The sequence below is a fragment of the Meles meles genome, chromosome 9, assembly GCF_922984935.1.
Source record: "Meles meles chromosome 9, mMelMel3.1 paternal haplotype, whole genome shotgun sequence".
In the NCBI taxonomy this organism is placed as follows: Eukaryota; Metazoa; Chordata; class Mammalia; order Carnivora; family Mustelidae; genus Meles; species Meles meles.
In genome coordinates, this window is record NC_060074.1 from 67872172 (window position 1) to 67898089 (window position 25918).

Genomic DNA, 25918 nt, shown 5'->3' on the forward strand with positions numbered 1-25918 from the left:
ACTTTTCAGTATTACATGGTAGAGGCGATTAAGTCTAATGGTTAAGTGTGTGAATGCTAAGCCAAATTGCCTGAGTTCCAATCTGGCTCTGACATTTCTCAGCTGTGTGATCCTGGGCAAGTTAAGCGATGATGCCATGCCTCAGCTTCCTCATATGTAATGTCAGGATAATAACAGTATCTACTTTTGGGCTTGTTGAAGAGTGAATTAGTTAAGGAAATTAAAGCAGTTATGACAGTGCTTGGGCTGGTAGTAACTCCTCATGTTAGAGGCTATCACTACTGAAAGATCAGTATTATTTCACGGAGGAATGAGATCAAGTGTCTACAGTTAACTGTCCTATCAACTGTTTTTCACCTGTGACCTGTTTTGTGCAAGGCGTGTGGGTAAATGAAGCCACAGAGGTGAGTCCTACATAGACTTTCATCACAATCGTGTTAGGATTTGCGGCATGACCAAGTCATCTCATTGCCACAGCCTGGCTAGTGACTGAGTTAGGACCCTGTCCCACCCAGAATAGTGTGAAGTCTCTCACCGCCTTCTGATATCCAGCTCATTCTGTCCTCTAAGGCTTTCTGAATGACCTGAGCTTTGTTGGTGATCTCTGCTCCTGGAAGAAGCCCAGGACACAAGAAAGGAAACAATTCCCAGTGAGCTGTGAGAAGACCCCTGAAGAAGGTGTTATTGTATGTTACTGATTCTAAGATGCACATTTTTTCCCCACCTTTTTATTCTTCTGAAATCAGATGCAGCAAAAAGGTATTGTGGGCATCACTGGCTCTACATGCAAAAATGTGGTCCTAGGTCCTTCGCTGCCACTTCGTGTGAGTGATGTGCAATGTCAATACCACAGGACTTGAGATTTATTGTCGTAAAAATATCTTCCAAATGATGCCACTGTGCTATGAACTGAAGTGAAAACATACTTTACATGCAGGAAGGCGCAGAAGCAGCCCTGTAATATGTGATTTAAAAAAAAAAATGATGACTGTGCTCACTTTGTACTGAAATTGGAACAATATAGAGATTAGCATGGCCCCAGAGCAAAGATGACAGGCAAATTCGTGAAGTGTTCCATATTTAAAAAAAAAAAAATGACTGCTAAGTCTAAAAGAGTGCTTTCATTAAACATAAAATAAAACTCTAAGTGGTAAGAAAGCATGGGCCATAGTTCAGTTGGCAGCCATTTGTTTCTTTGTGGTACATAAAACAATGGTTCATTTTATAATTAAAATTTTCTTAGATTTGTTGAAATGTACATCTTAAAGCTCAAGAAGGAAGATCATGAAATAGCTACCTTGACATTCTCTGCAAAATTCCAAATGTTCAGTTTTTGGCAGAACCAGGTTCTACCTACATTCATATTTAATTTTTAAACTCCTCTCATTGGTTAAACTTAAATACATTTCTTTTGAAAGAAAAAGTATACACTTGTGGAAATTAAGGTTTTACAGCACTCGTTGAATGGCTTAAATATGAATTAGAATTAATCTATAACCATTAAGCTAAAAAAAACATGTTTGACCATTTACCATCTAAAATCATCTTGCTGGGGCACCTGACTGGCTCAGTTGGTAGGGCGTGGGAATCTTGATCTCAGGGTTGTGAGTTCAAGCCTCATGTCGCGTGTAAAGATTACTTAAAATCTTGAGGGACGCCTGGATGGCTCAGTTGTTTAAGCGTCTGCCTTCGGCTCAGGTCATGATCCCAGGTCCTGGGATTGAGCCCCACATTGGGCTCCCCGCTTGGCAGAGAGCCTGTTTCTCTCTCTCCTTCTGCCAGTAGCTCCCCCTGCTTGTGTGCTCTCTCTCTTCTCTCTGGCAAATAAAAAAAATAAAAATCTTAAAATAAATAAATAAATAAAATCTTTAAAAATAAATGAATAAAATCATCTTACAGTAGAATGAAGACGTGCAGAACTCCGTGGGGCACCCCACATTTAGGTGAGGTTCCATGTACTGAAATCCATCACTTCCTTCCAGCCACTAAGCCATTGCCAGTATTTCCAGACTCCTCATTTGCATTTGCTTTCAAGAAATTCACACTGCGTGGCACCTGGGTGGCTCAATGGGTTAAGCCCCTGCCTTTGACTCAGGTCATGATCCCAGGGTCCTGGAATCCAGCCCCATATCGGGCTCCCTGGGTGGGAAGACCGTTTCTCCCTCTTCCTCTGCTGCTCCCCCTGCTTGTGTTCCCTCTCTCGCTTCATTTCGTTCTCTGTCAAATAAGTAAATAAAATCTTTAAAAAGAAAAAAAAGAAAGAAAGAAGAAAGAAGGAAATTCACACTGAAAAATCCTTCCCAAACTGAAATCAGAGAGCACCATCAACTTAGAGTTTGACTTCTCAGCACCCATTAATTTCCATGTTTATTTTTGTTACTCAGGGATATAAAGTTTGATGCCCTACTTTGGCCATGATGCCTGACCCACACTCTAAGGTTGTTGGACATTTTGTCATGAGTTCTTACCAACGTTTTGATACAGTAATTGTGGAACTTTGGGAGAGGGGTCTGCTTTTAGCCTAGGGAAATCATTTTCAAGATCAGTATTTGTCCTTCATTTACTTTCAGTGTGTAAACCCAGTCATATGTCTTCTTTGACTCAATGGAGCATCACTTCCACATATGGGCAGGACTCTTGTATCAACAAGATGAGGAAATTGTTTATCAGCAAGTGACACTTTACCCCACTTTGCACTTCCCACTAATTATGGCTGTTAAGTTTTCAGGGTCCTACCACAAAGAGCAGTTCATTAACTTTAATTATTTTTGAAATTCATTGGCTCCAATACAGAGTGAAGCTGGCAGATCCCAGAGGGCTAGAGTTGCAGAAATTAATTAACAAAGAGTGGAAGCGCTTATTAGCCGACGCTTTTTGCTATCTTCCTTTCTTTTCTTTTTCATTTAACCACTTCAGAGTGGGTCTCAGACCCTTCAGACTAGAGGCAGGGGAAAGGTTAGAGCTGAATGTTCAAGACACAAGAAATCGAAGTCGTGGGCCTTGGCCAGCAGCAGAGTGCTTGGCTTGTTTCGCATTATATTTCAGCTACATCACTGTTGGGTCTAGGTTTAGAAAACCCACAGATCCACTAGTTCCCAAATCACATCCAACTGGTGTCTATGTTTAGTTGATTCCAGACAGAAGGTGACACTTAGAAACTTGACAGGAATCCCTCTGCGTGGCATCCCGTTTAGATTAGACTTCAGGGGCCCACGGAAGCCCTCTGCTCTGCGAAGGTATGGCACTTTGTGGGTAGTCCTTAAACATCATACCAGTTAGACTCTATTGCTGTAGAGTCTGCTATGAAGTCCGTGTCTGTTCCTATTTCTCTTGTAAAAAGTACCCTCCTGGCGTGGAAGAGCAGTGCGCTCCAACACTGCTAGAGGCAGTATAAATTGGTACAACCTTTCTTTCTTTACAGTCTTTCTGGAAAGCAAAATAGCCATAACCATAAGATGTCATCCGATGCACATACAGTTTGACCAAAATTTCCACAACTGTTTTGTTCAAGGAAATAGTAAGAAACGTGGGCAAACACTTCTCAACAGAGACGTTCATTGCACCATGAATTATAGTAGTGAAATATTAGAGAAACCTAAGCATCCCAACCGCTTTAATAATAGGCAGCTGGCAGAAGTGACATCATAGGGTATTTGATACAGAAGAATGTTTATCTTATATTACAAAGTTAAAGAACCATGTCCCAGAACTATACAGTGTTATTCTAATTTTAATATTTTTATGTAGTTACAGCAGTTTATGAGGGGCAAAATTACAGTATACTTTTTATTTTCATCCCTATCTGTTTCTGTGTTTTTCAAATTTTCTACATTGAACAACCACCACTCTTATAATCAGGGAAGGGACATGAAAGGCTTTAAAAAGCAAAAGAAAGAAAGCACCTCCTTGAGGCATAGTGTAATTGTTGAAATTAAAAGTTTTTTTTTAAAGATTTTATTTATTTGACAGAGAGAGATCACAAGTAGACAAAGAGGCAGGCAGAGAGAGAGAGGGAAGCAGACTCGCTGCTGAGCAGAGAGCCCAATGCGGGACTCAATCCCAGGACCCTGAGATCATGACCTGAGCCGAAGGCAGCGGCTTAACCCACTGAGCCACCCAGGCCCCCCTGAAATTAAAAGTTTATCAAAATCAAGGCCTTACTCTTCCTGAAAGTTTGGGAAAAGGACACTTTGATTTTCTAAGGGCTTGTCAAGTATTAAGCACTGTGCTAGGACCTATTTACATATATTATTCCACTTAATCATCAGAATAGTCCTATAAGGCATGTTCTATTATCTTTAGCTTTATGGGTGAGGATACAAAGACACAGACTTAAATAGCATAACTTAGCTCAAATAACTATTAAGTGACAGAGTCAGAATTCAGAGTCAGGTCTTATCTTTTTGTTTATTCATCAGCTTATTCTATTTATACACATAATCATTAGGATGGCTAAATAGTTCTGGAATAGGAAAAATAGAGACTAACATAACAAGCATAGAGAATAACATTAAAAATATCCATATATTCAGCATCCAGCTTAAGAAATTAAAAATTTCCAACACAGAGGATGCTGCCTGTTTACTTATTCCCAGTGCCATTCTATTTTCTTCCATTGAGAAGTAACCAATGTTGGGATGCCTGGGTGGCTCAGTCCAGTAAGTGTCCACCTTCAGCTCAGGTTATGATCCTGGGGTCCTGGGATCAAGTACGGCATTGGGCTCCCTGCTCAGGGGGGTGTCTGCTTCTCTCTCTGCCTGTGGCTTCCCTGCTTGTGCTCTTTCTCTCTCTGACAAATAAATAAAATTTTTAAAAAGAAAAAGAGAGAGAGAACCATTATCTTGAGTATGGAGTTTATCATTCCTGTGCAAATTATTGTTCCTTTGTTACGTGTGTTGGTATTCATAAACTAGACTGAATCGGTCACTGTCCAGTCAGGAAAATGGGAACCACTCTATGTATTACACACAACGGGAGATTTAATACTGGGAATTACAGAGGTAGAAAAGGGCCTGGAGAAGCAAATGGGATGATGTTTAGTTTCATCCATTTGCCTCACCAGATCAATTCTCCATCCTTCTTTGCGCTCAGGAAACAGGGCCATACAGTCTGTGTCACTGTACTCTCTTGGCTTCTGACTTCTGGTTGGTTTTGCCCCATGGGAACTACTGGCAAGAGGTTGAGGGGAAGAGGAGAATGGGATCAGAGGAGCTATTCCCTTGGCTTCCTTCTTGTTGGGTTACTAGCACGTTGGTACCACAGCTGCTAAAAAGCCACTGATACCACCAAAATGCTCATTTTCAGTCACTTCCTACACTTGATCCTGCTGCCATTGCTCAAAGCACAACTGGAACAGACAGGAAAATGCCTTCTCCCTTTCTTCCATTTTCTAATCTCCTGTCAATGCTTTGCACTGGCAAGACCTAACCAGAGCCTGTGACCTGGAGTTCCCCGGTTGTCAACCCCTTGCCACACAGAAGAGTGCACAGAAAGGCTGGAGTGGGCTTGAGAGCCAACAGCACATAACCCACACGAGGGCACAGTATTGTTTGCATTTTTAAAACTCTGTATAGATAGTGTCATGCTCTACGTCTCCTTGCTGCTTTGTTTAACCTTATCCTTTTGAGATCTGTCCATGTTGATGCATGTGGCTCTGGTTTATTCATTTTAACTGCAATGTTGTATTCAGTAATGGTATTTCCAAGGGAACTAGTGGAGGTAGAAACATGGACATTACTGGCATTAGAATTAAAGAGATATAAAGATAATATATGGCAAACTACCAACAGGTAAAATTAGATTAAAGGAAAACATTTCTAAAATCTTTTCATTCCTTCATTCACCACAGATGCATTGAGCTTCTACCATGTCCTAGGCATTGTGCTTGACACAAAGGACAGAAAATTGAATATGACCTCATCCCCTGCTCTCTGGTTGCTGATGCATAGATAATCAGATACACAGTTTTCGTAAAGGTAATAAATATTATGATGGAGTTATGACTATGGTGCTATACAGGCACAGAGCTTGATAAATAGAAAAAAGAAATTAAAGAGAAATTTCAGTTATATAGGTTTAAAATTTCTAAATAAGTAAAATACTGTATTGCAAATGAAATTCAGCAGTATAGTGAAAAAAAAAAGATATACCATGACCAAAGGAATGCAAAATGCTTCAACATTAAAAAAAAAACTTAAAATTGGTTAAATGAGAAAAGTCATGGATTAAATGAAAACATGTCAAAAAGTCATTTGAGGGCACCTCGGTGGCTCAGTGGGTTAAAGCCTCTGCCTTGGGCTCAGGTCATGATCCCAGGGTCCTGGGATGGAGCCCTACATCGGGCTCTCAGCTCAGCAGGGAGCCAGCTTCCCTTCCTCTCTCTCTGCCTACCTCTCTGCCTGCTTGTGATCTCTGTCTGTCAAATAAATAAATAAAATCTTTTTTAAAAAAAGTCATTTGAAAAAAAATTCGGCAGCTTCTCCTAATAAAAACTTGAGGTCAGATTAGCAGGATCCCATCTCAACGTAATAAAGATTAGTTAACAAAAACTGAAAACAAACACCATAGTAAGTAAATTGTTTACCACATTTCCCTGTAAAGCAGGAGTAAGATACCATAGCAATCATCTTGTTTTGATGATTTTGATAATTCTAAGGAAGCCTGAGATAATACAACAAATTTATTTTTTAAAAAATTAAAATTAGGAGGGACACCTGGGAGACTCAGTCAGTTAAGCCACTACCTTTGGCTCAGGTCATGATCCCAGGGTCCTGGGATCCAGTCGCACTTCAGGCTCCTTGCTCAGCGAGGAACCTGCTTCTCTCTCTGCCTGCTTGTGCGTTCTCTCTCTCTCTCTCTCTGATAAATAAATAAAATCTTTTAAAAAATTAAATTTAGGTATTGTAACAAGTATCAAATATAAATTATGATATTGCTATTAAAATAGAAAATTATCTGTTATATATATGTTACATATATATGTATGTTACATATATATGTGTGTATATATATATATGATTTATTTATTTGAGAGAGCACACATGAATGGGGGGAGAGGCAGAGAGAGAGGGAGGGAATCCTCAAGCAGACTCCCCACTGAGTGCGAAGCCCAACACAGGGCTCAGTCCCAGGACACTGAGCTGAGCTGAATGACCTGAGCTGAAGTCAAGAGTCAGACGCTCAACCAACTGAGCCAGGTGCCCCTGTCCATGATATATTATTAAATAAAAGGAGAAGGGAAAGCAAATTGCAGAGTCTTGTGTATGTGGTGGTGAGGCGGGGTAGGTGGGAAGAACAGGCACGTGTTTGTACGTAGGTGTGTATCAGTTTGTATTTGGCAAGGGAAAGAAATGGAACTATACATATCAAACTCTACATTGGTTATCTCAGAGAAGTAGAGTTAGAGAGTAAGAGTTAGTGGACTTTTTTTGTTTTAATTATATATCTTTGTATTATTTTAAAATCAGTCCCTTTTATCATCTAAAACAGAATTTTTAATTTTTAATCAGATAGTTGCGGACTCCTGTAGTGATGCCTGAGCTCAGTTTGAAAGATGAGCAGTGTTTACTGAAGACAGAATCAGTAAGAGGGCTCTTCTCAGCAGGGAACAGCGAGAGCAAAGATGGTACATGTGAGTCATCTCCATCATCACCAGACTCTGACATTTATGGGTTTTCATGTGGGGTGGTTGGTCCTAACTAAAAAGCAATAACCAAATTCAGCAAATTCTCATCTCCTTTAGTGTCGTAGCTGGAAGGAAGGCACTAAAGGTACCCTCCCCAAGGAAGCTAATGGCCTGACAACATTCCTTTATGATCACACACTCTCTTTATGATCAAAGAGAAGCCCTAATCACTTCTACTGAGACTGCAGCTTCCTGATCAGTCTCTAGGAGGAAAGACCTGGGTCAAGCTGTGTGTGTGTGTGTGTGTGTTAGAGTCAGGAGACCCTTTATAGGGTGCTTTACCTGAGGGCTCTCAACTCTTTCTGCTCCCCCATGTACATGCCCCCATGCCAGTGTTGCTCTCTTTTCTCTTCATGCTCTCACCCCTCCCCAGTGTTCTAATCCTTCACCTCATTACCCAGAAAAATTCACCTCTCCCAAGTTCCCCCCACCCCAACCCACATACCCAACCTCATCCTGATTTGGGAAGTCACAGAGGCATAACACAAACTCTTACAGAGACACATCTGAAATTACGTATAGCAATACATTTGGCTTGTTTCAAATCAAACTATGTTCACTTCCTCTATGATTTTTTCCTATCTACTTTCCGTCTTTTCACCAAAATCTCTATTGGCCTCTTAATACATTTTATTCTTTTCAAATCATATATTTCATGGAAGAATTTTAATTTTCTAATAAAACAATAAGTCTCAGTCAAAAAAGTCCAACTGATAGGTTATAAAGTATCTTCCTGCACGGTCAGATTCATATGCGATGGAAATGGATATGCCTGTGGCCAAGGTGACCCTTTCATCAGGAATTATAATCAATTCCCTTCCCTCATTCCCATGCCCCTGCAAGGACTGCTATGTTTTCTCTCCCTATAATTTTGCTTTATCCAGAATGACCTATAAATAAAATCCGCAGGCTGTAGCCTTTTCTGTCTGGCTTCTTTCTCTTGACATAATGTTTTGAGAGCTGTCTATGCTGTAGCAGTAGTTCTTTTTTATTTCTGAGTAATGTTCCTTTATTTGGAGGCACCCCAGTTTATTCATTCATTAGTTGATGGATGTTGGGTTGTTTCTGGTTTTGGTATTATAAATAAAGTGTTGTAAACATGTGTCTGTGGGTTTTTGCATGTTCATTTTTTGTAGAGATCCAAGAGTGAGATCACTGGATGGTGTGGTGTTTGTTTAATTTCGTAAGAAACTGCCAATGGTTCTCCAAGGTAGCTGTGCTACTCTGTGTTTCCATCAGCAACATTTCAAGCACTCAAGTTACTTTGCACCCTTGCTGATGCCTTGTGTCGTCTGCTCTTTTTATTTCAGCTACTGAAATTTCAGATAGTGGTGTCTCACTGGGATTTTAGTTTTCACCTCCTGAAGCTTATGAGGTTAAACATCTTCTCATGTCCTTATGTGTCAGCCATATGTCTTTGTGTGTGTGAAATGCCTGTTGAATCCTTTCTGTCCATTTAAAAAAATTGAGTTGTTTGGGGGCACCTGGGTGCCTCAGTTGGTTAAGCATTCGACTCTTGATTTTGGTTCAGGTCATGATCTCAGGGTTGTGAGATTGAGCCCTGTGTCGGACTCCGCACTAGGCATGGAGCCTGCTTAGGATTCTCTCTCCCTCTCCCTCTGCCTGTTGCCCCCACTAAAAAAAAAATTTTTTTAATTGAGTTATTTTCTTATTGTTGAGTTTTGAAAGTCCTTTATATATTGTATATACATTTGTTAGATATGTGTTTTGCAGATATTTTCTTCTAGTGCATGGCTAGCTTTCCTTTTTTCTTAGTACCTGTCTTTTGCAGAGTTAAAATTTACAAAATTAAAATGTCATATGTCAATTTTTCTTTTATGGTTCATATTTCTGTGTCCCATATAGAAAAATCTTTTCCTATAATTTCTTCTAGAAGCTTAAATATTTTAAGTTATGCATTTAGGTATATTATCTATTTTGAGTTAATTTTTGTATATGATATGGAGTATAGATAGGGATTTCTTTTTATCTTTTCTTTTCTTAAATATGTGTGTCCAATTGTTCCAGCACCATTTGTGAAAAGACTATCATTTCTCCGTTGAATTGCCTGAGTATCTTGGCCAAAAATCATTAACCTTATAAGTATCTATACCCTTGATCTGTGTGTCTGTACTGTAGCCAATATCAGCATGACTTGATTACTAAAACTATATAGTAAGTGCCTCATGGACCCCTCCCGTGGTTAAATAGTCCCAAGGTTAAATATCACAAGTTAAGCCTGGTAATTCTATTCCCTTTGTCAGAGTCTGATTTAGGCATGAGCATATGATACAACCTTGGTGGATAAAGTGTAAGTGTTCTGAATGGCTTCTGAGGAAGTGTTCCTTGGTCTGAAAAAAGATACAAAGCCACAAATGTATTCTCTTCTCATACACTGTCGCATGACAATGTAATGTGTGGAGCTGCTATAGCCATCTGGTTTTCATGTGTGAAGAGCTAAGAGAAGCAGAGGGAAGGTCACCCTCCCTGTACCCTGACCTCATGGAGACCGTGGGTTAACCAATTCTGGAATTTCACTGCTTCCAAGCTTCTTGTTATGTGAAATAATAAAATTACCTTAATGTATAAGCCACTTTTAGGTGGTTTATGTTACTTGCCCTGAATGTTTTCTATTACAGCCCACATTGAAGGCAAGACAAAGGAGAACAGATTTTGTTGAAAACACAATAAGAAACAAGGAGGACAGGATTAAGAAAAGCAAGAAAAATAAAACAGATGAACAGAGATAAAGAGGATTAGAGAAAAAAAATTATAGAGAAAGAAAATAGCTAAGGAATATCTAAACATATAGACATTATCCCTAAAAATGAGAACTAAAATATTGAATCTGTACATATACTGGAATAAATAGAGGAAAAATTAACTGCTAAGGACAGATACCACATAAGCATTAACCAAATGGAGAATCATTCCTATTCTAAGATAGAAAGACTCAACATCATAAAGCTGTCAGTTCTCGCTAACTAATGAGTTTAACAAGATCCCAATAAAAACTCTAAGACCTTTTGTTAACTACACAAATTGATTTGTCTAGTTCAGGGGTCAGCCAACTAGGGCCTATAGGCCAAGCTCCAGCACATCCTGTTTTTTTTGTAAATAAAGTTTTATTAGAACACAGCCACACCCACTCAATTACTTATTGTTAGTTGCTGCTCTCACTATATACAATGGCAGAGATAAGTAATTGCTATGGAGATGTAGGGGCTGCAAAGCCTAAAGTATCTGCTATCTGGTCTTTTACAGAAAAAGTTTGCTGATCCTTGATTATATTTTGGAAGCATATGACAGTTTGATTTCACAGGTCCACAGATAGAATGCAATTTGGTTAAGGATGATTATCTCACCCACATGTTATTTAAGTGTGTGTGGGGGGGATTTGTCTTCACATGAAACAGCTATCCCCTTGGGGTAATTTCCAGGGGGAATGAGGAATAATGTGTTATCAAGCCCTTTGCAAGTTTCTGAAAACACGGTCTGATCTTTGCACAGACTGTCAAGAATCACCCCTAACATCTATATACATTTTGCTGGTACATTGTGATCTTTGCACAGAGACTGTCAACAATCACCCCTAACATCTGTACACATTTTGTTGGTACATTGTGATCTTTACACAGAGACTGTCAACAATCCCCCTAACATCTGTACATATTTTGCTTTGACAACATGATTTACACTGTCCCATTATCCAGAGCAGGGGCAAGGAGAAATAAATTACCTGGGATGGCAAGTTTGGTTTCTATCACCTAGGACCATGGAGAATTCCACCAACCTCTTCCTCATTCCAAGGGAGTAATTTAGAGCAACTCATGAACTTCCATCTCTCCACAATATCAAGGGAAAAAAACCCAGCAGGCAAGGAAAGCAGATATCAGGAAGTCAATATTGTTCTAACTGCTCTACTAACTGGCCCTACCAGCACCTTTTAGCTTCAAAGGGTCAACAGGTGATAATTAACGTAATCACTCATTCCCTAAAGTTAGAGACCCATAACAGTTGCCAGAAAGACTCAGCAGCTAGGAGACCATTGAAAGAAGTAGACCTGGGAAAGCTATTTAAGCAGGTTCTTTTATCTGAACAAACAAAAAAACACCCCATCAAAAAACAGGCTATCTTGAAAAATAGAGGTTTTAATTAAAAATACATGCAATAATAAAGGTGATGGAAGTCTTGAAGAAAACTAAGAGCATTAGTACATCTTGGGCCTTATTACTGAGTTTGCTTTCTGGAAAGATCACACCCAGCTGTAGAGATTCTCTTTGACAAAGATGCAGAGACAATTCAGTGGAGAGAGGATAGTTGCTTCAACACAAGGTGCTGGGACATTGGGACGTGCATACACACACAAAAAGCCTCAGCACACACTACATGTAACGCAAAATGGATCAGAGACCTAGATGTAAAATATAAAACTATAAAACTTCTAGAAGAAAACATAGCAGGAAATCTGTGTGACCTTGGATTTGGTGATAATTTTAGATATAATACCAAAAGTGCAATACCTGAAAAAATGGTAAATTAGACTTTATAAAAATTATAAATATTCATGATTGGTAGTGTTAAGGGAATGAAAAGCTAAACATGAGTGTAAATCACATATTTGCGAAGTATTCATATCCAGAACATATAAGGAACTCTTAAAACTCAACAGTATGAAAATAAATAATCCAATTTTAAAATGGGCAAAATATATGAACAGACACTTTGCCAAGAAAGATATATGGATGGTATATAAGTATATGAATAGAGGTTCAATAGCATTTGTCATTAGGGAAATGCAAATTAAAACCATAATGAGATACTACTACATAACTAATAGAATGTTTAAAACCCCAAAACGGATAATACCAGATGCTGGTGAGGATGCAGAGCAGTAGGAATGCATGTTCATTGCGGTGGGAATGCAAAATAGTGCAGACACTTTGGAATACAGTTTAGCAGATGCTTATACAGCTAAACATAAACCTACCATGCAACCAAGCAAATCCACTCCTAGGTATTTACCCAAGTGAATTAAAACTTTATGTTCAGGCAAAATCTCTATGTGAATGTTTACAGCAACTTTATTGATACTTGTCAGAAACTGGAAGCAACCAAGATGTTCTTTAACAAATAAATAGAAAACAAATCATGGTACATGATTTGTACATCCATACAATGGAATACTGTTGAGTAATAAAAAGGAATGAGTTACAGACACACACAGCATGCATGAATCTTAAATGCATTTTGCTAAGTGAAAAAAGCCAGACCCAAAGGTCTACATATTATGTAATTCTGTTCATATGACATTCTGGGAAAGGCAAAACTATAAGGTTGGAAAACAGATTAGTGGTTGCCAGGGGTTAAAAGAAGGAGCAGCCTCTGCCTTCAGCTCAGGTCATGATCCTGGGGTGCTGGGATCGAGCCCCGCATCGGGCTCTCTGCTTAGCTGGGAGCCTGCTTCCTCCTCTCTCTCTGCCTGCCTCTCTGCCTACTTGTAATCTCTATCTGTCAAATAAATAAATCTTTAAAAAAAAAAAAAAAAGAAGAAGGAGCAATGGCTCATCACAAGGGGGACACACAAGGAAATTTTTCGGGTGTTGGAAATGTTCTGTATGGTTATAGTGTGGTAGATGCATGCATTTGTAAAAAACCAATAGACTAGTACATCACAAAGAGTAAACAGTAATGTGTGCAAATTAAAAGAAAATCAACCAGGGGTTGATGCCTTCAGCTCAGGTCATGATCCCAGGGTCCTGGGATCTAGTCCCACATCGGGTTCACTGCTCACTGGTGAGCCTGTTTCTCCCTTCCCTCCCTGTTCACGTTCTCTCTCAAATGAGTAAATAAAATCTTTTTTAAAAAAGAAAGGAAAGAAGGAAGGAAAGAAAGGAGTCAACCAAAATGTCAGGGATCCCTGGGATGGAATGCAGACTGGAACCTATATATATATATATATATACACACACACACACACACATATATGTGTGTATATATGTATATGTATGTATATATATGTATATATGCATATATACGTATATATATGTGTGAATATATATGTCAGATACATACGATTTTCACTTGTGTAATGCAGTTAGATTCATATATACATATATATGTATACATATATATATATTCATATATCACACTGAAGAGGATAGGGGGAAAATGGAGTTGACCTAAGTGACTTTGGAAAATGGTGTTTTGACTGGAAACCACAAAGCTAAAGATAGAGGGATGCCTGGGTGTCTCAGTTGGGTAAGCATCTGACTCTTAGTTTTGGCTCAGGTCATGATCTCATGGGTCACAGGATCTAGGCCCCTGTCAGGCTAATGCTCAGTGGGGAGTCTGCATAAAGATTTTCTCCTTCTGCCCCTCCCCCTACTCATACACACACACACTCTCTCTCAAATAAATAAATAAAGCTAAAGACAGAAAACTATACAAATATGGTACTCCAGTTGAGAAATTTGCTTCTTACAGGAGTACATTTTAACAATTTTGAAAATATTTTGTGTGTAGTATATAATAGTTGATAATGAGAGCTAAGTTTCTCACTGTCAGAGAAAGAAGTTACAAATGAGCAAAAGGAAAATGCTAAAATGAATTCTGTGGGCTTCAATTAGAGTCAGAGATGGTGTGAACTCATATTTAGTTTAATATATATACAGATGGATATAGAAATAATTATAGATATGTGTATATACATTAGATCAATTTATATTCATGTTTCCTAGCTTTGTCTGCTGAGAATGTCTAAAAGCAGTGACATTTCAATAGCAATGAGCACACCCAGAGCCCAGATCTTGGTTTCTAAATGTCATTCTCCAATTAAAGGAAGCTGGGCTTCTTGGAGAAATGGCTGATTCTAGGATTGGAACAGAAAAAATAGAAGATGACCCTGGAGTATTTTGTAGTGCCAGAAAGTACAGAAATACTCAATAAAGGAATGGTTGCACAACAGCGTGACTATACTTAGTATCACTGAGCAGTACACTTAGAAATGGTTAATGTAGTAGGCCTTATGTTTTATGTATTTTACCACAGACAAAAAAGATGAGAGCCTGCCAACAGGACACAGAAACTTAAACTGAGAGTGCTCACAATGGGGCAAATCTGGAAGAATTTGAACAACAAAATATGTCATTTTGCATTCCCATCAGCATTGAATAATGTAGTATTGGATTATAACCAAAGTACAAAATAAGTATACATGAGTCCATACTAATATAAATGTAATTATTAAATAAATAAATAGGAGCAAAGAGGCAAAATTTCTTATAGAAGAATTCCAAACTCTATCTTTGGAATATTCTCTTCCAGGGGATGGAGCTTGAGGGTGGGCTCCAGTGACTTAGTGACTTGCTTCCAGGGGAAGGGGAAAAATGGTAATTTTACTATTAAGACAGTACCTTAAAAGGTGATCAAGGTTAACATCACCAGTAATGGGTCATGTTAGTGGCAGGTACTCCTGACATAATGTAATGAAGAGGGCACTTCACCTCTATGGTCTTCGTCCCCCAAACTTATAAGCCCAGTCTAATCACGAGAGAAACATGAGACACACCCAAATGCTGGTATATTCTGCATAATACCTGACCAGAGCGCTCTTTGAAACTGTCAAGGTCCTGAAAATCAGGAAAGTCTGAGACACTGCACAAATCAAAGAGGACTAAAGAGTTTACGGAGATAGGACAACTTACTGTGATATAGGATCCTGAATTGCATCCCAGAACAGAAAAATATCAGGGAAATACTGGAGAAATTTAAACAAAGTTTAGAGTTTAGTTAATGCTAGGGTTCAAATGTTGGTTTCTTGGTTTTGACAAACGTACCGTGGCTATGTGAGATGCTAACAGTAGGAGAAAACGGGTAAAGTCATATGGGAACTCTCAGTGCTATCTGCAATCTTTCTGTAAATCTAAAATTCTTCCAAAAATTCTGAAACAAAATTTTGTTTAAAAATAAACAAAAAGTGGGACACCTGGGTGGCTCAGTGGGTTAAGCTGCTGCCTTTGGCTCAGGTCATGATCCCAGGGTCCTGGAATTGAGTCCCACATGGTCTCCTTGCTCAGCAGAGAGCCTGCTTCTCTCTCTGGCCTGCCTCTCTGCCTACTTGTGCTCTCTCTCTCTCTCTCTCTCTCCTTCTGTCTGACAAATAAATAAATGAAATATTTTAAAAATAAATAAATGAATTAAAAGTTTGGCAATAAAGGTGATAGGAATGTCAAAGAAAAGTAGCAACATTGGTATAAATTGGGCCTTGAGGCTGTGATTGATTGCTGGAAGGATCCCTTTCAACTCTAGAGATTCTTGTTGGTTATCTGCCCACAAAACAGCATGCATTGAGCACTATTCTAGCATGGCAGTTCTCAGATTTTGTGTGTATCAGAATCCTGGAAATTAATAAAGGCTACTGGGGCCTACGTTCATTGAAATAAACTAACATTGGACTACTGTATTTTCACAGAGCTCCCTGACTCTGATACACACCTGAGCCCAAGAACCACGGCTCTAGCACTTTTCTACTACAAGGACCATCCATCTATCCATTCATTCAATCATTTATTCATTCAATAACTATTTGTTGAGCAACTATTCTATGCCAGCCCATTCTTAGTACCAAGTATACGGTAGTAGACACACAGGCAAAGACCTCATGGTGCTTATATTCTAATACACATATAAACCTACACTGAGTCTCTTGTATGACCCAGTTCAAGTCCCCAGAGAAAAAATCTGATCGGCCTAGCTAATCATTTACCATCCGCTGTTTGCTTTTGGGGGGAAGGGGCCACAAAGCTTTTCTTAACAGGCTGCTTCATGGGTTACCATTTAGTGTAGGTGTTGGTTTCCAGTAAGTCAGGGTTTCCCCTCTACTCCAGTCAGCTATGGCTGGGGTTCCATGCTCTGAACCTTGACCCCTCCTGAGGTTTGCTTCTTCAGCAAAACTAACTAGGTCAAAAAGGGTCCCTAGGTTAGGGGGACGCTGGTGTGTGACCATGAAGGGTGGTTGTTATCCAAATGCAGCGGGAGCCAAAATTTCCCAGGGCAGTCTGGAGGCAAAAATATTTAGGCTGCACTGGTCAATATGACACAGAGATCCTTCCATCACAAACTATTTATGGGTTTTCACTTTTCCACTCCTTGTAATGTTTCAGAATACCAGCTTGCCTGCAGCAGAGTCCTACCTCAGTTGAAACTGTCTTAGACAATAATCTCCCATGCATTCCCCCTCCATCATGTTATATTTATTTGTCTTAGCTTTGGCCACATACTTAGGATTTATTCATTGCCCTCCGAGCATATTCCGTAACTACAAGAGGGAAACAACTAGCACCGGGAAAATTGGAACAATGGTTTGCACATATTTAGTCCCAAATCCGGTGAGCCTTGCACCTTACCCACTAGCAACTGCCACTAAAAAATAACACAGCTCTTGATAAGGCACAAAGCGGAGCAGCAGAGGGAACTTGTTAACTGATCCTGAAAAAGAAAAGGCTTTGAGGCTATTTCACACATTCAGTTCAAATCAACAGACTTTACTACCATGTTTCAAGACTCAGCCAGGAACAAGGGGTCTGAAAATGAAAAAAACCTGACCCTCACCCTGAATGAATGGACCATAAAGAGTGGAAGACAGGTCTATGAAGAAGATGATGTTTCCAGAAATGAAGGAACTAACTATTCTAGGAACTAAAGGAACTAAAAACTGAGGAGAGGCATTCCTCTGAATTTAAGGATCTGTAAGTAATATTCGAAATGGACCTAACTGGATAGTTAGAATTTTTCTAAGTATAAATTTAAGAAGCAGCACTCCAGATGTATGGATCAGCATGAATAAAGTAAAGAAGGGAAGAAAATAAATGGCCTGTGTGGGGCATAGCAGATAGTCACTCATATGACTGGAGCAAAATATAGCACTAAGGAAGGGCCAGAGTTGCTGATGGACTACCAAAGGTCCGCATCCTGGGTTCTGCAAACCGCAGCTAGTGCCAAACGTCTGGGAAACAAAAACCTGACCACTGAACATAACAACAGCTTATCACACCACCGTGAGGAAGATTATAATTGTCAAGCAAAACAAGAATATCATCAAATCTAGTTCTATGATTTTCTTTACATTACATCTATGTTTTTATTTACATTAAATTCATTAATGACTTAGATGCCAGGCACTCTGCTAAGTATTAGGAACATAGAACTAATTCCACTGCAGTCCCCGCCCTTGAGGAACCTAATAACTAGAGATTTCATTTGTGTATTTATATGTTGATAAGGCCTCCTAAAAACCTGCTATTGGTTTATTGACAGCAAAGAAAGATAAATTATTTTTTATTTTTAAATTTTAAATACTCTTATTGTTACAGAAGCAGTCCATGAGCATTAGAAAATAGAGAACCAGCAAAAACAAAAAGTAAAACATCTCTGGCACACCCAGAAATCATCACTGTAATCCTTGGTTCATATCCTTTCACATCTTCATATATGTATGTATGTATTATGTATTTTGCTCACAAAAAGGATTTCATGTTGTTTACAGACATACTGTGTCTTGTCACCTGCTTTTTTTCAGTCAATAATATCCACTTTTCTATATCAGTAAATGCTTCAATTTATTCAAGTGCTCCCACTGGAGCCAAAAATGTCCTTTCCAATTAATTTCTCCAAATCAGCCTTCCACTCAAGCCTTTACATTGCATCTCCTAATTACATCCTTCCTATCTCTTTTAATCCAGTATAGTCCCTTTCTTATCATTCCGACTTGAAGAAAAGAACTGGTGAGCTGTTCTGAGGGACCGTCCACCTCTTATTTGTCTGGTTGTTTCCTTGTGATATCATTTTTTTTTAAAGATTTTATTTATTTATTTATTTATTTGACAGACAGAGATCACAAGCAGGCAGAGGAGGCAGAGAGAGAGAGGAGGAAGCAGGCTCCCCGCTAAGCAGAGAGTTTGTTGTGGGGCTCGATCCCAGGACTCTGGGATCATGACCTGAGCCGAAAGCAGAGGCTTTAACCCACTGAGCCACCCAGGCGCCCCTCCTTGTGATATCATTTTACTTACATTTTCCTCTAACCTCTGTGTACAACTGGAAGATCTAGCTAAAGACGTAGTAGAAGCACGTTAGACATTTTGGGCTAGAATATTTCACGGCTGGTAATATGTAACTTTCCTTCACATCAGAAGACACATTGTCTGAAAACCTGGTTGACAAACCATTAGTGATGATCAAATTGACCCTTGCGCAATGGCCATAATTAGAGACTTTAGAGGGAAAGGGCAAAAGGAGAAACGGAATAGGAAAAGTGTGACTACAACTTCGCTGCCCAAAGGAAGTGGGAAACCCAGCAGCAGGAAACAGGACATCCAATTGTGTTTCCCACTCTGATATCGCTCAAAATGTGACCAATCCTCTGATCTTATACTTAGGAAGGCAAAAACAGAGACAGAACGTTTTCCTTTATAAAACCGAGTTGAGCTGAGCGGATGCGGGATTCAGCCCACAGAGAAGCACCATCACCCTCTCTACAACCTGGGACAAGACCCATAAACATGGAGAACAGAATGCAGCTAGTACCCACCCCTATTCTTTTCAGTAGCAGCCCTTTCACGGTCTCTCGCCACCAGGGGGAGCTACGACAAAGCAATCGTTCCTTCGGGCGAGCGGGAACGCGTCTCGATAAAGCTTGTCCAACCCAAGGATTCGTAACTTGATGCCGAGGCTGGAGGAACTGTATCTCTGTGGTCTCGCGAGCACGAGTAAGCCCCTCCCCGCCCGTACGTGTTCAGGCCCCTTCCGGTGATTTGCGGCAGGTGGCGCTGTCTGCGGCGTCGCAGCAGCTGTGGGTGCCGGGGCGACGCTCTCCCGGCGGGCAGTGCGGCCCGGCTCTCCGGCGGCAGCGAGTGCCACGTCCCAAGTGCTACGCGGAGGAGCAGAGCTGGCGGTGCGCGGGGGGCGGGGAGCAACGCGGATCCCGTCCCGGCCACACTGATCGCCCGCCGCCATGGGGTCCTCGCAGAGCGTCGAGATCCCTGGCGGGGGGACGGAAGGCTACCACGTCCTTCGGGTAAGGGCTCCGACGACGGCTTGGGAAGGGCGGGCTGGAGGCGGGGCCCGGCGGCGGGGAGGCAGAGGCCCCGACGGGCCCCTTCCCGGGACAGCCAGGCCCGACCGCGAAGAAGACTGGCGACCGTGGGCGCTGCCTTAGCCGAGGCCGGTTCAGGAGGCCGCTCGCATCCCCTTTCCCGGAGCGCTCCGGGCCCGGGGTCTGCTGCTCCGGGAGGACCGGGTGGAACCAGGGCGGCAGCTGGCCCTTTGATGGGGGGGGGGCCAGCCAGGGGGGCAGGAGGGATAATCGTTTTCTCCTCGGCCTTCTCTGTCCCCTGTCTCTAAATTAGGAAGGGCTTGGGGCAAAGTCTGCAGAAGAGGTGATGGTGAAGGCAGCATATGAGTTTTCCGAGAAAACGACGTCTGGAGCTCGCAGGCTAGAGGCGGGGGATGCGACGGGCAGGTGTTAATTCACCTCGGCGCTGTCTGGATGTCCGGAAAAGCCAGTTAGGCAAACAAAATAAAATGGCCCAGAAGTAGGTTTGACGGACTTAAATTTACTTGATATTGCAGGAGTTTTTCCTCTCCTGGGTCGCTCCTGACCTTTCCAGCCCTTCTTTTCCACATTTCCTGGTAGGGGGGAGCTTCCGTTGTTCCAAGACTGCTGTGGTGGAGATTAAGGTTTAGATCCACAGTGGTAAAAAGGTAATGGAGAGGAACGTTTAAAAAAAAAAAAAACAAACCCTGGGTAAACAAAGGAAGGCAGCCTCTGTCACCAGAATGGAGGAACATAGTATTCAAAAAGAATTAGGTAAGCCCCTGCTTATGAGCAACCTAAGTTGTTGTAAAGCATTTGGTTCTTGTAGAACTGGAAGTCTTTAAAAGTAGTATTGACAGTTATGTGCTGTGACACCTGCGTGAGTGGTAACATGATGGATTGTCAGCAAGGTGGCCCCAATCTGCAGCACCATTTCCGGACATAATAGAGGGTCACTAAATGTTAGCTGCTCATAGGCAAGAACATTTTAACTGAAAGTTAGAAAGTATACTTTCTGGTGCTTATAGTCATTTTATGCCTTAGATCCCATGTTTTAGGTGAGACGACATTCTTAAAGTGAATTAGCCAGATGTGGGTGTGATAACGCTGTGATTGATCACCTTTCTGATCTTCAGGATTATGCTGTCTTGTTGCCTTTCTACTCTACTAAAAATCTATTGAAGCCACGCTGTTGGTAGGAAAGGATGATTTTCCCAGAAAATAAAGCATATTTCCTTCAACTAAGCCAATCCCAAGAGCCACACCAGTGGGAGAAATTGAAGGAGGAATGCCATATCTGAATGTAAAGTGAAATTTAGTGGCAGTACTTTTCTATTACCTGGTTTGATTTTGAGTATTCTACCCTGGGGTGTGATATCCGGTATTAGGCAGCTGATTCTCACAGTGGCTGATTGTGGCTGTGAATCTTTGGGGAATTTGTGATATTTTAATGATACATGCACTCAGTAAAACAGCATAATTTTAAAAGTCTTCAGAAAGATGTACACATCAAAAGGATAGCAATTGAATGATTCTGCTAATGACTATGTTTCACGTGAAATAAGTTGAAGTATATTTTCTTTACATTGGTGCACCTCTGTAAATCACTCCTGTAAATTCATTAGTGTAGTTGTGTTATAAATGTATAAATCTGATTTTCAGAAGCACTACGGACAACCTTAGTTTCCAGTCTGCATCTGGAGCATAAATGTTGCAAAAGATGAAATCTTGCTCAGGTTTTATTAGAGTGATTTTTAAAATAGTAATGACCATCTAACTTAGGAGAATTTTTTAAATGTGTGTGAGTTCCTAACCCACTCTGTCCTTGATTTGGTAATTGGTTTCCAGTTATCTTTGTTTTTAGAGAGGAAAGTGCTATGTTAAATCTGAACATACAGAAAAATCTTCCTTTCGTATACTATGGCCTAAATATGCCGTGATATATTCCACCGCTGGATTACTGAGCTTGTAAACTAGAATAAATATTGTAAGATAATGTTTGAATAAAGTCACTCATGTTAAGTTCTAGAATGATTTCATTAGAAGTTTGTTTTCTTTAATAATCAGTTCCCTGGCCATTTCCTTGTTAGTAATAAAAACTTGTTTGGGTTTTGAAATAATAGTTATGGTGACACCCATATCCACTGCTGTTTTACTATTGTTATTTCCAAGTCCTTACATTCTCATAGATTGAACTTTACATTTTTTCTATTTCCTATATCCATTGGTAGATTTTGCTTTTAAAATTTTTTAGGGGACAGCCTTGAATTAGTTTCAGAGTCTCTGCTGTGAGCAGTGTACTTTCCTTTTTATGTATTATGCATTTATGTATCAGTGAACATTCTCAGGTTGTGATCATACTGTATATCCAATTCCTCATTGCTACCCTAGAAGTAACTACTGTAGTTTCTTAAGTATCTTTTCCAAAACGTTTTATACATGTAAAAGAATTCTGCTCCCCTTCACTCTTCCTGTTTCCTTTTGTATCTATTGGAATCATAAGATACATACTGTTACTCCCCTCCTGTCTTACTTGATAATCATCTTGGCAGTCTTTCCATAGCAGCACATAGAGATCTGCCTCTTGGTTTCACTTAGCTGCGTAGTAGTTTGTTGTACCATAGTTTAGTTAAACAGCACCTCCTGGTGATGATCATTTAGTTTTTCTAGTCTTTGCTGTCACCAGTACATGTTCACCTTAAACCCTACCTTTGTTTTCACGTAAAATGTACATTTTCCCAACTTACTGAATCTTAATGTTGTCTGTTTATACAAACATTGATCTTTTTTTTTTTTTTAGATTTTTTTTTATTTGTTTATTTGACAGAGAGAGATCACAAGTAGCAGAGAGGCAGGCAGAGGGAGAAAGGGAAGCAGGCTCCCCACCGAGCAGAGAGCCTGATGTGGGACTTGATCCCAGGACCCTGAGATCATGACCTGAGCCAAAGGCAGCGGCTTAACCCACTGAGCCACCCAGGTGCCCCGATCTTTATTTTAGTAGATTAATACATTGTTTTCTGATAATCAACATGTGCTCATTACAGATCTTTCAGATAAGTTAAAAAAAGTATAACAAAGAATTTGAATTATCTATAATTCTATCCTCTTAAGGTAAATACTGTAGAAGTATTTCTCTTGTGCCTAACCATGCCCCTTGGCCATCTTTCACAAAGATTGTGAATGATAGACATGCTCCAGTACAGTATGGGCTGAAGTTACCCTAAGATGTTAGTCACTACCTGCATATCCAATAACTGAAGAACTGGTAGATAAATCAGGCCCAAACCACAGATTGGAATGCTATACATTAATGAAAATGGTGTTTCAAAACTCTGTGGCCATACGTATTCCTCTCTGTGTAGGTGCATGTACAGTCAAGTGCCCAGGAATATAAAATGGAAAGGTAATAAGCCAGGATATTAAAAAGGATTATTGGTTAATGGTGACATTTTTATATTCCTTTTAAACTTCAGTATATTTTCTAAAATTTCCACAGTGGTCATGAAATATTTGTACATTCACAAAAAATAATTGAAAGATATTTTTAAAGGTGAACTGTTGGAAATTTTTTAATTTGTTTAGAAGCCTTTTATTTTTAATTTATTTACTTGAAAGAGATTGAAAGAGACAGAGCATGAGCAGGGGGATCGGCAGAGGGAGAGGGAGAAGCAGGCTCCCCACTGAGCAGGGAACCTGATATAGGGCTCGATCCCAGGACCCTGAGAACATGACCTGAGCCAAAGGCAGACGCTTAACCATCCGAACCACACAGATGCCCTCAGAAGCCTTCTTTTAAAAATAGCAGTATATTTCAGATTCACTTATGCAATAAGTCCAATTCCATGTTCATCATGAGTACCACTTTTATTCCCACTCTCCAATCTTAACATCAGGAGGATAAATGTTAGCCAGGGCTTCTTAGGTTTGTTAGAAGTTATTATAAGTTACTACAGTTGAAGTATGTTGAATACAGAATTCTTGCCTAGGTTCTCTTTTAATGACCAAGTAAACCACACAAAGCCATTTTGAAATTACATTTTGGAGTTGCCTCACGATGTCATTACAAGATTTGTTTCTAAATTTAAATATTCAAATTAATTGCATTCTATACTTAATACTCTTTGAGATAGGGGTTATCTGAGGACATTCTGGAACCAATGTTCACACCACTATGGGGACATGGAAAATGTCATGTTCACTATTCCTTGTCATTTCCTTCAAGAGAGATTCTGAGGTGATGCATGTTTTGAAGGAAAGGCCATTGAGATGAAGTGTGTTTCCAGTATAATAGGCCTTTATCTCCAGAGCTATTTGCTGCAGACTGGGCAGCATTAAATATTCTTCTTAGAGGAGAAAGTGACAGCAGAATTATTTTCATAGAAAAAGGAGGGTGCCTGGGTAGCTCTTTCAGTTGGGTGTCTAACTTTGGGTCAGGTCTTGATTGCAGTGTCCTGGGATGACTCCCATGTTGGGCTCCCTGCTTAGCAGGGATTCAGCTTCTCTCTCTTTCCCCCTCTGTCCCTCCCCCCTGCTCATACTCTCGCTCTCAAATAAATAAAATATATTTTTAAAAATCTATCTAGTAACTATCTAGATATCTAGATAGTAACTATCTAGACATAGTTACTATTACATGGATCTGTCCTTTTTTTTAATGGTGTCTCACTAATCTAGATGAAATCCTGCAGGATTTCAACTTGGTACTTATTTTGAGAAAGGGAATTCCTAATATTTGATAGTCATAATTTTTTCCACCAACAAACTTTTTGAATTCATGCCCCCATTTGAAAAACAAAAATCTCACTACTCCCCTCTTCTCTCCTCACTCACTCTGAAAACCGTGGGTATAAAAGGAAAACCGTTGGGGGCGCCTGGGTGGCTCAGTGGGATAAAGCCTCTGCCTTCGGCTCAGGTCATAATCTCAGGGTCCTGGGATCAAGCCCTGCATCGGGCTCTCTGCTCAGCAGGGAGCCTGCTTCTCCCTCTCTCTCTGCCTGCCTCTCTGCCTACTTGTGATATCTGTCTAATAAATAAAATCTTTAAAGAAAAATAAAAAAGGAAAACCGTTGGGTTATTTGATGTTTCTCAGATATAAAGTTATAATCGAAAAAGCTTTATAAACACCCACCTAAAGATTATGATCCCCCAAAAGTGATCACTCCTATTAAAAGACTATGAATACAGGTGCCCAGCTGTCTCAGTCTACAACACGTGACTTGATGTCAGGGTTATGAGTTCAAGCCCCACGTTGGGCATTTGGGGTACCTGGCTGGCTTAGTTGGTAGAGCATGTAACTCTTGATTCTGGGTTGTGCATTTGAGCCCCCCATAGGGTTTATAGAGATTACTTAAAAATAAAATCTTAAAGAAAGACTATGAAGTTTAATAAACATTCTTTGAAATTCCTTTCAAGTGTGGGAATCAGATTATTTCAGTATCATATGTTTCACTTATATGGTTTCAGTTCATAAATACCATGGAATACAATGTATGTGAACCCTACACATTTTTAGGGCTTATAATTATCATTGAACATAAATTTTTCCTAATATTACTAGACTTTGAACAAATCAGTGTTACACTGTGTACACTTTCATATTTTGTGATGAAGCGTGTTTCGGTGTATGGGCTGGCATCCTCAAGATCCTTATTTGGGGAAACCTACAGTTGGCGTGTAATTACAGTTTCTGTTCTGGTCAGTAAGTAGTAGAGTGCACAGCACTGACTGTAGTGTTCTCTGGGTCACATACTGACAGGGCTTTTTTAAATGATACTGCTGAAATTTTCATAAGAACAGAATTTAGGGGAAAAAAAAGAATTGACCATAGAATAACCATTAATTTCAGTACACTTATTTTGCTGGTTTTCATACTATGCTGAAAGGATTATGTTATTTTGATTGATTCACTAATACTAGTTAATCTAGAAAATATTTATCTGTAGAGGTTTGATACATACTTCAGTATGTATCTAAAGATTGTAGATTTAACTATAGATTGCCTTCAGAGGTGTGATTAAGTAAGATGACTTTTTTTTTCCTCCAAACAGTATGCAGAACCAAAATAGTTACTCTGAGAGACTGTACATTGTCCCTCTTGTCATTGCAAATAAATTTACTGCAGCTCAAGCAGAATGATGCTAAAG

At 39.9% G+C, this 25918-nt stretch overlaps 1 protein-coding gene and 1 pseudogene across 1 annotated transcript in view; both read left to right on the forward strand.

Annotated features, from left to right (window-relative positions):
- Positions 1-983: 983 nt before the first annotated feature.
- On the forward strand, positions 984-1084 carry LOC123951254 (annotated as a pseudogene).
- Positions 1085-19539: 18455 nt separating this feature from the next.
- Positions 19540-25918, forward strand: part of GORASP2 (golgi reassembly stacking protein 2) — a 37022-nt gene continuing 30643 nt past the window's right edge. Inside the window, exon 1 of the mRNA XM_046018326.1 lies at positions 19540-19757. Within this exon, the coding sequence (XP_045874282.1) occupies positions 19695-19757 (63 nt within the window). The 5' untranslated portion in view covers positions 19540-19694. The remainder of the gene's footprint in view (positions 19758-25918) is intronic.